Source organism: Pediculus humanus, genomic scaffold (assembly GCF_000006295.1).
Source record: "Pediculus humanus corporis 1103172107734 genomic scaffold, whole genome shotgun sequence".
In the NCBI taxonomy this organism is placed as follows: Eukaryota; Metazoa; Arthropoda; class Insecta; order Psocodea; family Pediculidae; genus Pediculus; species Pediculus humanus.
Window position 1 is genome coordinate 143,062 of NW_002987337.1, and position 13,427 is coordinate 156,488.

The following is a 13,427-nucleotide window of genomic DNA, read 5'->3' on the forward strand; positions in this document are numbered from 1 at the left end:
AAAAATTTTTTTTTTTTTTAATTATTATTATTATTATTATTATTATTTTAATACGATTACGTAATTATTTAATTAATATACAAAATAATAATAATAATAATAATAAGAAAATTTGTTTTAATTACGGTCAGTTAAACACAAAAAAAGAAAAAAAAAATTTTTACTTACCTTAAATTTTTTTTGTTCCAGTTTTTCTTCTCTCCTGGAGAACTTAATGCTTTCCCCCTCTTCATTTTTTTTTAAACCTGTAACACTTCGATTATTATTATTATTATTGTACAAATACACATGCAAAAAAAAAGAAAAAGAAAAATGGGGCGGAAACATTTAAGGACCCCTCAAACAAAAAAAAAAAAATGAAAATCATCAAGCAATTTAAAATATATTTTATCCGTTTCCGTTTCCGCTTTTTTTAAATTTATTTAACTTTCAACAACAACGAAAAAAAAGTTTTTATCTATAGATTATGTATCGTCAAACTTTTTTTTTTCTCCTTAAAACCTGAAATTTTTTTTTTTTGTAGAGGAGAGAGAAAAAAAAAAATAAATAAAAGTATAAAATAGTTTAAATTCGTCGATAAATTAACCGTAAAACTTTTATTTTGTTTCGTTTTTTCTCTCTCTCTCCACCCTCTCTCCCCTTGCGTCTCACTACAAAAAAAAAAAATTTTTTTAAATGTCGTTTTAGGGGTTATAAATCAGGGTTGCCATCAAGGACAGGAAAAAAAAAGAAAAAAAAAATTATTTACGTGGGAGTTCCGAATCACGTTAAAAACAAAAAAAAAAACGTTTGAAAACGTTTCCTTTCCTCTTTTCTTACCTTATCAATTAATTTTAAAATGTTTTTTTATCGTATCACCCCCTACCTCCCCCCAAAAAAAAACAGAAAGCATAAGGAAAAAAAAACAAAACAAAAACGAATAAATACAAAACAAAAAACAAATAACAATTTAAATTACCTTTAAATTCATTACGTCATTACGTCACGAATCCATTCAAGTAAAATTCAAAATGGTGATGAATAATTTTGAAAAACGCGGGAAATTTAAAAAATAAAATAAACACACAAAAATTGTTTTTTTTTTAACAATAAAACGACGGTGGTGAGAAATTAATTTACCGTGGATTAATTTTTATTTCCGTTTTGATTATGTTTTTTTAACCGCCGCGCTTTTCTTTACCCCCCCCCCCCCATCCCCCAGAAAAATATTTAAATTATAATTTAATTTGACCGCAGAAATTTATTAATTTCGTCGCCCTCATAATAATAATAATACTTTTTATTTAAAAAAAAAAAAATATTTTTAACGAAGGTTTTTCGTTCGTTTGTTTGTTTGTCTGTTTGTTATTTTAAAAATCAAAATCGGCGCTAATGTCTTCTGCTAGTTTTGTAACAAAAAAAAAAAAATGAAAAGAACAAAAGAAAGAAATAATAAAATAAAAAAAAATTTCGACAGAATTAAACGAATTTTCCACTTTTTCCATTATTCTGTTGTTGTTGTTGTTTTTTTTTTGTTCGTTTGTTCGTTCGTTCTCTCATTCATTCATTCATTCATTCATTCATTCATTTATTTATTTATTTAATTTAATTCTTTTGTTATTTTATTTTTTCTTTTAATGTTTTTTCTTTCGTTTTGTAAAAAAAACAAAAATTTTTTTTTTTTTTATTTGTGTTAGAACAACATTAATAAAATGAAATAAAATAAAAAAAAAAAAAAAATTTCGGTCGTAAAAACAAAACGAAGAAAACAAACAAACGAAAAAACAAACGAACAAACGATTTTTTACGTATACACGCTTATAATAATAATAATATTACACGCAAACATAAAAAAAATAAAAATTTCTTTTTTTTTTTGGAAGAAAATTAAATTTTTTTATTTTGGTCTCTCTTTGCCGTCGTTTTAAAATTCCCGCGTTTTTCTTTTTATCTTCTGCTTTTTTTTGTTTTGAAGCAAATCTTAACTATAGCAAAAATTTTTATTAAATAATTTCATGATAATTATTTTTTAATACTATACACCCCAAAAAAAACAAAAATCATAAAGATAAAATTTTATTTTATTTTATTTTGTTATTCAAGTGTTACCAACCTTTAAAAAAAAATTTGCATGAGATTTTTTCGCGTCACGATAAAACATAAAAGAAAAAAAAAAATTTATTGTTTTTATTTTTTGACATCCATTAAAAAAAATAAAATCGATTGAATGTAACAAAAACGAATAATTTATTATTTATTTGTAAGAATTTTTTTTTTTTTGTTTTTGTAACGTTGGCAATGTCGTAAAAAATAGTTTTTTTTTTTTTTTTTTTTAAACAATAAATATAAATTTAGATGAAAAAAAAAAAATTATATTAAATAAGCTTGGTTTAATACCCTCCCCAAAAGAAAAAAAAAAAAAAAATTTATTTATTTATTTATTTACACGTCAAACGGCACTTCCGCTATCGAATAAATCCAAATTTTCACTTGCGTTTGTTTCAAACGTGTCCAACGTACTAAATACATTTCCTATCGTCACGCCCTTTTTTTTCTTTTTTTCCGATGATGATGATGACGATGATGAAGTTTGAAAATTTGTCATTCTCGATGAATTCGATATCGAACTTCCGGTTGTAACGGTCATTCCGCTACTCGTGCCACCGGAACTTGACGATGTCGTCGACGACGTACCCGGCATGTCTAACGGAGTCCTCAATATACCCGGTTGTATAAATGATTTATCACTGTGAAATGTTTCGAAATAGGTACACGCGGCGTTCGATGATGATGACGTATCTAATTCTGGGCTCATGTGAGACAAACCGCAATCGAATCTTCTCGGCGGTGGTGGCATCCTACGATCTTCTACTTCAATAAATTGATTACCCGTTAATAATTCTCTATCGATGTGTGATGACGTTTCCGTTGTTGTCTGCTGTTGTCTAACACAATTATGACGATGAAAACGTTTAGAAGGCAGTGTGTTAACGGCGTGTTGTCTTAGTTCGGTTTTACCCAAACAACAACTCGCGCCATTTTCTTCCGTTATTGAATTTTTATAATTTAATTTTTCTTTTTTATTTATTGGTGGTGGTGCGTAAACGAAAGAAGGAGATGATGATAAAAATCTATTGTTGTGGTTGTTGCTACTGCTGCTGCTGCTGTTCATCAAAACAATCGGAACCGTTTGTCCGGCGAGAGATGAATTCTTAATAATACTATTACCATCCACCGCGAAAGTGTTTGATTCGTTTAGTAAATATGGCGGTTCGGATGATCTTAAACAGTAGGTACCTTCTTGTGCGCTTATTATGCTAGACGATACCAGTGGGGGATTCGTAAATGTTATCACGTCTTCCGGTGTCATACCTGAATTCGATGCGCATATATCAGGTGCGGGTTTTGTAAAAAGTATTGAATTTTCGATTCCTTCGATTCCTTCGTTGTCGTGTTGAGATTTACTCGTTAATATTTCCGTTTTCGAATAACATTTCGAACTTAAACCTAAAAAAAACAAAATGGCGCCATCATCGTTTTTTTTTTTTTAAATTTAATTAATTAATTTACGACAACCTTTCGACCTTTTAACTAAAAATGATGATGATGATGATGATGAAAAGGGTAAGTAAAGTAATTAAAAAAAAGAAAAAAAAAATTTTCTTTTTTATCTAGTCTCGATGTGTAATTTTTCTCATCTTTTTTTCGATGATGGAATAATATAATTAATTTATTATTATTATTATTACCTGAAGTTAGTGACCCGGAAGTGTCTGGTTCGTGTCTTTGATATTTATTTTGATGTTCCACTAAATATTCTCCAGCTAAACCATTACGTTCTTTTAGTCTTCTTTCGGCTCCAGGCACGGTGACTCTTACCTGTAATAATTTAATTATTATTATTATTATTATTATTATTTTATTATTATTATTATTATTATTATTATATTATATATTATATATTAATATATATATATTATATTATTATATATATATAAAATAATATATATATATATATAATATAATATATATAATATATATTAATATTATATATATTATATTATTATATTATTTATTAATTATTATTATTATTATTATTATTATTATTTATTTATTATTATATTATTATTATTATTTTTTCCATTTATTTATTACCCTTGTGCGTGGGGGGAGAATGCGTGTGCGGGGATGCGTGTGTGGGGGCGCAAATAATAAAAACGATCGCATTTTTAAAAATTTGAGAAAAAAAAGTTTTTTTTTAAAACGTCGAACGTTATAAATAAAATAAAATTAATTTTTTTTTATCTTAATTAAATTTTTTGTGTCGGTTGTTTGTTTGTTTGTTTGTTATATTCTTATTAATAACGTATAAATAATTATCGTCACGATTGTTACAAAAAGTAAAGAAAAAAGTCGATTTCGCGTTTTTTATTTGAAAAAATTTGTCATTTAAAAAAAAATTTTTTTTTTTTTTGACGTGACAAAAAATCTTTTTTTTTTTTTTTGACAAATGTGCGACATATTTTTTGATGTTGCGACATTACGTCAAATTTTTTTCATTTATTTAATAAACGTCAAATCCGAAAAAAAAAATATATTTGTGCGTGTGTGCGTGGGTGTGTGCAAAAGGTAAAAAAAAGGGAAATTTTTTTTTTTCCTTACCATTTCTTCGACGGTCGGAAATCTTCTTATGTAAGCGGATATGCTTAAAACGGCAGCAAGTTCCGACATGAAAAAAGCGGCACCGGCAGCAAAAAAAGACCAACCGTATTTATAATCGAATAAATTTGACGGAGATGATATTTTAGTATCGAAAGAATCGTTTATTAAATGAGATGATGATCTTCTGGGCCTTTCGAAAAAGGCATCGCTTAAAACCGATGCAAATATTAATAATCCTCCGCCTAGTGTTAAACCTGAAAATTAAAAAAACAATCAATCAATCAATCGTTGTAAATAATCCGTCGAAAAAAAAATAATAAAATTTCGGACATTCGATGAAAGGAAACTTTAATATAAAAAAAAAAATTTACGAACGAAAATCTCTTTAAATCATCAACGCCGCCAGCGCCCGCCACTGCCACGGCCGCCATTTTGAAAATTTTTTTTATTTAAAAACTCATTAATAAATATTTTTATAAGCGCGAATAAAGAAATTCAAAGGATTTTAATAAATAAAAAAAATTTTATTATGCCACTTTTAATAAAAAAAAAAAAAAAATCATAAATAATAATGTAATCATATTTCAAAAAAAAAATAAAAAATTTTCTGTTGCCACTTCTTTTTTTTTTTTTTGTGTACATGAAAAATGAGTTAACAAAGAAAATATTTTTTTTTTACCCTTCCCTGATCCTATCCTACCCCTCTTTTCTTTATTTCCCTCCCGTTAGAATTTTTTTAAAAGAAATTATACCAATTAAACGTGGCATTAACCGTTGAAAGATATTTTCCCGCCCTCATCGTAAATCTTTCAATTTTTTTTTTTTAAGAAAATTTATTTACAAATAATTTTTTAACGATTTAATTTTTTTTAAAAACTAAATTATAAAAAATTCACCTCGACATTAACTTATTTAAAAAATTGATATAGAAAAAGTGGAAGAAGAAAAAAAAATAATAATAATAAATGACAACGTCGTTTTATAAAAAAAAATTTTTTTAATTAATTAAATAAATAAAATTTATTCTGCTACATCTCAAATTTTTTTTTTTTAAATCGAAGGGAAGAAAATTTTATTTGATCGTGTAATTAGAATTTCGGTTTTCCGGGAAAAAGAAAAAATAACAAATTTTTTTTTTTTTGAATTTTACACCCGTTTCGGATTATTTCATGATAGATTTTAATTTTAATTGCGTTCAGGTGTTTTTACTTTAAAACCTTTTCTAATATTTCCGCCATTAAACCAACACAAAAAAAATCGATTTTGTTTTATCATTAATTTATTATTATTATTATTACTACTACCGTAATTATTATTATTATTATTTTTTACGATCGTTTTATAAACGAAAGCGAAACAAAAAAAAGAAAAAAAATTAAGGAAAAAATTTATTTATTTAACCACATTTTTAATTTTATTCCACTTAAAAAAAAAGTCATTCGGTCGTGTCTTTATCGATTGTCAATTTGCCAGAAAATAAAAAAACAAAAGAATTGATTGGCATAAATTTAATGCAGATTCTGCAACATTGCCAACCTTTACAAAAAAAAAAAAAATATTTAAAAGACGCGAGACCCCAAACGGTTGATTGTCTTCTTCTTCCCGAATTCTAATTATAACTCTCTTCGATAAATAAATTTTTTATTGTAAAAAAAAAAAAAAAAAAAAACGTGGCATTAGACAAATTATTATTATTATTCAATCGTTTTTACTTTAAAACGTTTGAATGCGGAAAACGCAACGATAAATAAAAAAATTTTTTTTTATGCTCAACGACGCTTCGGATTATGATGATAACGGTGATAACGATGGGATGATAATAATAATAATGATTTTTATCCGTTTGAAATAAATATACATACATAATAATTATTATTATTATTACAATAAATAATTTATTAAGGTATATTTATTATCGATGATTTTCCACGTGACAAAAGTTTTTTTTTTTCTTCTTTTTATTTTTCTTTCATGTTTTTCTATCCTTTTTACGCATCCCCGCATCTCCCACATTCCCGTTCTCCCGATTCCCTCCTCTCACCTCCCCTTTTTCCCCCCTCTCGCACGTTAACTATATTTTCATTAATTTTTTTTTTTACGAACGGACACCCACACACATATACGGACAATGCGTTTTATTTTAATGAACGTTAACGTTAAATGATATAAATGGCACACAAACGGTGAAATATTAATAAACTTTTTTTTCCTTTTTTTCCTTTTTTACTTTTTCCTTCCTTTTCTCTTCCTTTTACTTTTTTTCCCCTTCCTTTTTCATTTAAAAAAAAAAAAACAACAAAAACATGAGAAAAAGTTTTTTTTTTTTTTTTTTTATGCTTCCCGGGTAAATTTTCAATGTTACAAACTTTTAATACGGAAAAAAAAAAAAATTAAAATTAAAAATAAAATAATTTTTTTTTGTTGTAATGTTGGCAACGGTATTAAAAAAATTTTTTTTTTTTACAAACCTTTCTTTCGTTTTGAATTTGTAAAAAAAAAAAAATTCACGGAAGTAAAAAAAAAAATCAACGCATTATTAATAATAATAACAATAATAATAATAATAATGATGATGATGATGACTATGGCAATGATGGCGGCGTTGACGGTGATGATGATGATAATGATAATAACAAATTCGTCGCAATAACAACAACAAAGAAAAAACGAAAACAATAAAAAAATTCGTTTTTAAACCGTGAAAAATATTTCGCGCGTACATAATTCATCATCATCATCATTATTATTATTATTATTATTTTGTTTAAAAGAAAATTTTCAAATGATTTTCCGATGGTTTTAAATTCGAATTTAATCGTTTTTTTTGTTTATTCGCGCATAAAAAATGGCGAATTGTTATTATTATTATTAATAACATATACATTCATATATATCTAAGAATTTGAATTTTTTTTAATAAGAAAAAATCGATAATCGATAATCGATATTCTTTCGGTAAAAAAATATTATTATTATTATTATTCGGTAGGAGTAAATGGTAAAAAGTCGTCGGGAAAGGGGTTTAAAAAAGGATTTACTACGTTTTGCATTATCCTCATATTACGTTTTAACCAGTGTGAAATCTTCTTTTCATTTTTCTCCAGGTTTTTCTTTCCTGGAGAAGAAAAAATATATTTTTTACCTTGAAAAAAAAAAAAAAAAAATTTTGGATTTATAGTTATAACAAATCATCTTGTTTTTTTTTTTTTTTTTTCGAGAAGAGGGTGGGTGGGGGATGGGTGGGGAAAGGAGAAGGGGTTGGGAATGGGAAGAAGGGAGGAAAATTTCATTCAGTTTTTTTTCCACGTTTTCTTATAACATTTCATATATATATATATATATTTTCCCGTGTTTTTACAAACACACACACACGGTTTTTCGAAAACCTTTTTCTTTCTCTTTTCTTCTTTCATATACATTTTCCGTAAATGACGTCATTTTTTTTTTAACCAATCAAAAAAAAGTTTACCCTCGAGATAAATGAATTCACACACGTAAAACTATTTTCCGCGACACTCATTTTCTTTTTTCCTCATTATGGGAAAAGCAAACAAAAAGAAAATTTTTTTATTTTTACCTAGAAAAATTTCCCTTTTTTCGAATTTTCCAACGGAATTAATTGTAAATAAAAGAAATGAAATGAAAATTTTAAATTTTACCTTTTAAGTAAATAAAATAAAAATTACCCGGAAAATTTTTGGGAAAAAAATAAAAAGTTTCAGGAAACGTTTGAATAATAATAAAAGGAGAAGGAAGGGGAGGAGTTATGGATGTGGAATAATAGAAAAATTATTAATTATTTATTAATTTACGCACACACGCATTTCACACGCATGCGTAATGTTATTAAAGATGAAATTTTTAATTAAATTTTTTTCAATAAAAATAATTAAATTAAATTACGTAACTTGGAAAAAAATAAAACAATTATTAAAAATTATTTATTAACGATCATTTTTCAATGATTTTCGCCCAATTTTTGATCCTACCCCACGCGTCGTCACCCCACGCATCGCCACCCCACACTGGATCCCATCCGTCCCCTCATTTTTTTTTTTTGCAACGGTACCTCGTGTACGTTTTCTCCCCTCATGCGGTTTATATGTATATATATGAGAGAGAAAATTAAAATAAAATTTTTCAACCGTAAAGATTTTTCAAAAATTACTTTTTTATTACTTTTTTTTTTTTTTTTTAATGTTATGTATATAAATTATCCTTTCGGCGTCTACCAGACTGCACTTGAATTCTTTTTTTTTTTGAATAAAATAAAAAAAAAAACAAAAAACACTCACGATAATGATAACGATAATTTTTTTTAAAAAAAAAAAAAAGGTTTTCGAATATTTAATATTTATACATGTTTTTTTCGGTACGACGAAAAACCCCCTTAAGCTTTTCAATAGATCATTTCAAACAGGTTTACCAACGTTAAAAATTTTTACTTGAAAAAGTTTACGTTTCTTTTTTTTTTTGTCGAGTTATTAAATAAACAGAGAAATAAAAAAAAAAGTTTTTTTTTTTTGTAAAAAATTCTTTTTATTTTTAAATTTGGTTACTTTTTACTTTTTCAAAACGCATTTTTAAATGACTGAAAAAAAAAAAATAAAAGGTTTTTTTACTTTGACCTTTTTAACCCTTTGGCTGAATAAGAACGAGGAAGGGGAGGGAGAGAGGGAGAGGGAAAAAACAAACAATAATAGCAAACAACAACAACAACAACAACAACAGCAAAAACTTGTACCTTTTTTTTTTTCGTCGTGCCTCTAGCAAAACGGATTTTTTCCATGCCTTGAAAAGAATTTTCTTTTTTTTTTTTTTTTTTTTTTTTTTTATAAAAACGGAAAAGAAATTTATTACCTGAATAAAATTTCAACGTAAAAAAAATCGTTTGAAAAAATTTATATAAAAAAAAAAAACCGTCAATTGTTAAAACATCAAAAGGAAAAAAATGGTCGATTCGATTTTTCCTTTTTTTTTCATTTAATTTAGGTAAACTTGTAAAAAAAAAAAAAATTATTATTATTATTATTATTATTATTATTATCCACCATTAAACACGACAAGGCTACTTGTCGGAGTTTTTAAGTATTTATCCGAGGTTTCTACCCGATTCCTTAGGGACAAATACTCGAATTTCGGTGGTGCCACTTATTATAAGATAGCACCACATCAATTCTTGAAGGTCTTCCTGAGTCCGTCTTTTTCGATGGGAACGATTTGTCTCCTGAACTGGGCTCCGGTGACTAACATCTTTGGAGTGGCCAGGGTCAGAAGCAGTGAAATTCACGTTCTCGTCGAGCTGCCTCAGGTCGACAGTAGAACAAGATTTGTTTTGTTTTTGGTTCTTACTTTGTCTTGTTCTCATTTTTTTGCTCTTTTTAAGCCAACAGCACGTGGCGTTCTCAAACGGTCACCCATCCAAGTTTGCACCACGCCCGATGCTGCTTAACTTCGGTGATCGTACGGGAACCGGTGTGACCAGCACGTTATTATTATTATTATTATTATTATTATTATTACCGCGACTAACGCCACCGTGAGAGTTTTTTTTCTTTAGATAAAAAAAAAAAAGAACTGCATTTTTTTTTCACTCTTTCTTGCTCCATATACTTTTAATCTATTTGTTTAATGTTCCTTGCGAAGATAAATTGCAAATAATGTAAGAAATTATGGCAAAAATAAAAAAAAATTTATACACGCGTTATCATTATTTATTCATTCCCTGTTTATTATTTTAAAATTTTCTTCCTTTTTTTTTTTTTTTTTTCGAGGGAAAGAAGAAGATTTAAAATGATCAATTTTATAGCTCTAAACTCTATAAAATTATAGTTTGGTATTTTATATTTGCATTTACATTACCTTATACTTTCGCGAATTACGCCGTTTCTTTTTTTTTTCTCCATGTTTCTTCCTCCGAGTATCTTTGAATTATATTTTTTTTAACGGTATTTAACGAATGATATATTACGTCACGATTACGTAATTTAATCGACCAATCAGAATCGAGTATTTCATAAAATTCGTCTACTACTCGAGTCAAATAATCACTTTTTCACTTTAAACGTAGATCCCCGTATAAAAAAGAAAAAAATAATTAAAAATAATTATTAACGATTTTTTTTTAATGTAAATAAAAAAATAAAAATTTTATAAAGTTTAATATTTTAAATAAAAAAAAATAGAAAGAATAAAAAAAAATTAATTAAATTAAATAAAAGGGGAGAGGGTTGGAGAAAAAATCAATCCGAACCTTTTAAGTAAAAATTAAAAAAAAAAAAAAGAATTTAATTTTTCTTTTTTTTTTAATATTGCTTACTTAATTCATATTTTTTTTCTCAAAAAAAAAACTTTTTTCAATAATGGAAGCAAAAAAAAAAAAATAATAAGAATAAGAATAAAAAAAAAGGAAGGAAAAAAAAAATTTTTTTCAAGTAAGCAATTGAAAAGTTTTTTTTTTTTTTTTTCAAATCTTAAATATTCGTTAAACTCAAATCGGATCCGCCATTTTTATTTTACCTCGTTCAAAAACGTACTTGAATAAAAAAAAAAAAATTTAATTAACTTTTTTTTTTTTTTTTTTAGTGCCCAAATAAATTTTTTTACGTTGTTGTTGTTGTTGTTGTTATTTGTGTTCAACACTTTTATGTTTACTTAATAAATAAGTCAATTTAAAATGAAGGTTTTTTTTTTTTTTTAAAAAAAAAGGAAACTTTTTATTCAACCCCCACGTGTTGTGTAAAACTTTTTTTTTTTTTCCTTCTTTTAATTTAGTTTCTTTCATTAAGTTTAAAAAGGAAAAAAGTTTTTTTTTTACTTTTTCAATTAACTGTCGATATTTTCAAATCGCAAACTTCATTTCCGCTTTTTTTGTTTGTTTATTTGTAATTAAATAAATATACTTGATTTACAATAAAAATAAAAGTAATGATTCTTTTTTTTTTTTTTTATTAATTTTTTAATGTTTTATTTTTGTGGAATGAATCCTCGAAAGATTTCGACAAATTTACAAATTAAATAATAATAATAATAATAATAAACATGATAACGTTCAAATTCTTGAAATAATTTAATAAATAGTAACAACCATTGATATGGAAACGATCGTTTTTCAAAAGGAAAACCTGGAATGAAAATTTATCGTACTTTATAATTCCACGTGACTTGCAATGATAAAAAGCCTATATAATAATAATGATGATAAATATGATTATTTTTATAATAATGAGAAATTCCCAAAAAAAAATCGAACGGACGGACAATAAAAAAAATATAAAAGAGTTAAAAACAATAAGAGAAAAAAAGAGAGAAAAATCGAAAGAATTTGTACGTGTGTGTGAGAGAGAAAGAGATAGTGAGTTTTTTTTAACAATTTTGCTAAATTTTACCAAATTTCACAAACGAATAAGGGGAGGGGGAGAAAAAAAAGAAAAATTCAATAAAATCAAAGGAAATTTTAAATAAAAAAATATCGAAATCTTATTTTCAAATAAATTGAAAAAAAAAATGGTTGACTTTTTCCGTTTTTTTCAATCCCGAAATCTTTCCTCCCCCCTCTTCCTCCTCAATTTTTTAATAATGATGATGATGATGAACATAAAGGGAAAAACAATCCCGTAACGCTAATAATAATAATGTTTTTATGTAATTTATTTTCGTTCGAACGAAAATAATAATAAAAAAAAAAGGAGAGAAGAGAGAAGTGAAGTGAAAAAAATTTTTTTTTTTGGCAAGTTATTTAGAAATGGAAATAAAATTTACATTTTACCATCACGTATGTAAAACAATGAACGTAACAAAAACAAACAAGAAAACAAACAAACAAACACGCTCAAAATATATATATATATATAATAAAATGAGTGTGTGCGATTATGCGTAAACTAAATAATAAAGACAAACAAGAAAATAAAACTCATAATGATGATAAAAAAAAAAAAAAAAAAACGTACAAATAATACCACCGTGTAACAAACGTGACATAAAACCAAAAATTATACGCATGAATTATTAAATGAGGTTTTATTATTTTACGTTAATGAATTTTATTAAATAATAATAATAATAATAATTTAATTAAAAATCAAATAAAATAAAGATACGACATTTTTGTGTTGAAAAAAATATGTTTTTTTTTTTATTCATATATTAAATTGAAATTAATTATTTTTTATTATTATTATTACGGGATAGAGAGAGAGAAAGGGGGAAAGAAGGGAGTGTGTGTGGGGGGGTGTGGGTAAAAAAATTTTATATTTAAATTTTAATAAATAAATTTTTCATCAACAATATTTTATACGTAGAAAAAAGAAAAAATTAAATTTGCTTATTCGTATAAATAATTTAATGAACATAAACACAACTTCCTCGGTAGTATAGTGGTAAGTATCCCCGCCTGTCACGCGGGAGACCGGGGTTCGATTCCCCGCCGGGGAGAATGTAAAAAATTTTTTTTTTCGGATTAATAAATACATAAATCATTAATTAATAATAATAATAATAATAATAATGATAAATAAAAACACTCGACGAGTATTGAATAACATTTATTCGCCGTGTTAATAAAATAACCTTCACATAATTTCGATCGATGACGTCATAAGGAAAAAAAATTCAAATTGTTATTTTAATCTCTAGTTTTATTAAGTAGAACGCAAAAAAAACGAAAAAAAATTAATTTATTTATTATTATTATTATTATTTGTTTAATTAATTAATAAAATAACTTTAAAACTTATTAATGATTTATTATTATTATTATTATTATTATTAAAGTTTTTAAATTA

The 13,427-nt window shown here is 25.6% G+C and overlaps 1 protein-coding gene and 1 non-coding gene across 2 annotated transcripts; one reads left to right on the forward strand and one right to left on the reverse strand.

The window, feature by feature from the left end:
• Positions 1-2,428: 2,428 nt before the first annotated feature.
• On the reverse strand, positions 2,429-5,409 carry Phum_PHUM326250 (uncharacterized protein; the record flags this gene model as incomplete). Its single annotated transcript, XM_002427480.1, has 4 exons — positions 2,429-3,479; positions 3,743-3,858; positions 4,642-4,895; positions 5,394-5,409. 4 exons carry the CDS (start codon positions 5,407-5,409, stop codon positions 2,429-2,431), a joined length of 1,437 nt encoding a protein of 478 aa, XP_002427525.1.
• Positions 5,410-13,005: 7,596 nt separating this feature from the next.
• On the forward strand, positions 13,006-13,077 carry Phum_PHUM326260. Its single transcript has one exon. It is a non-coding gene; the product is annotated as a tRNA-Asp (tRNA).
• The last annotated feature ends 350 nt before the right edge of the window (positions 13,078-13,427 follow it).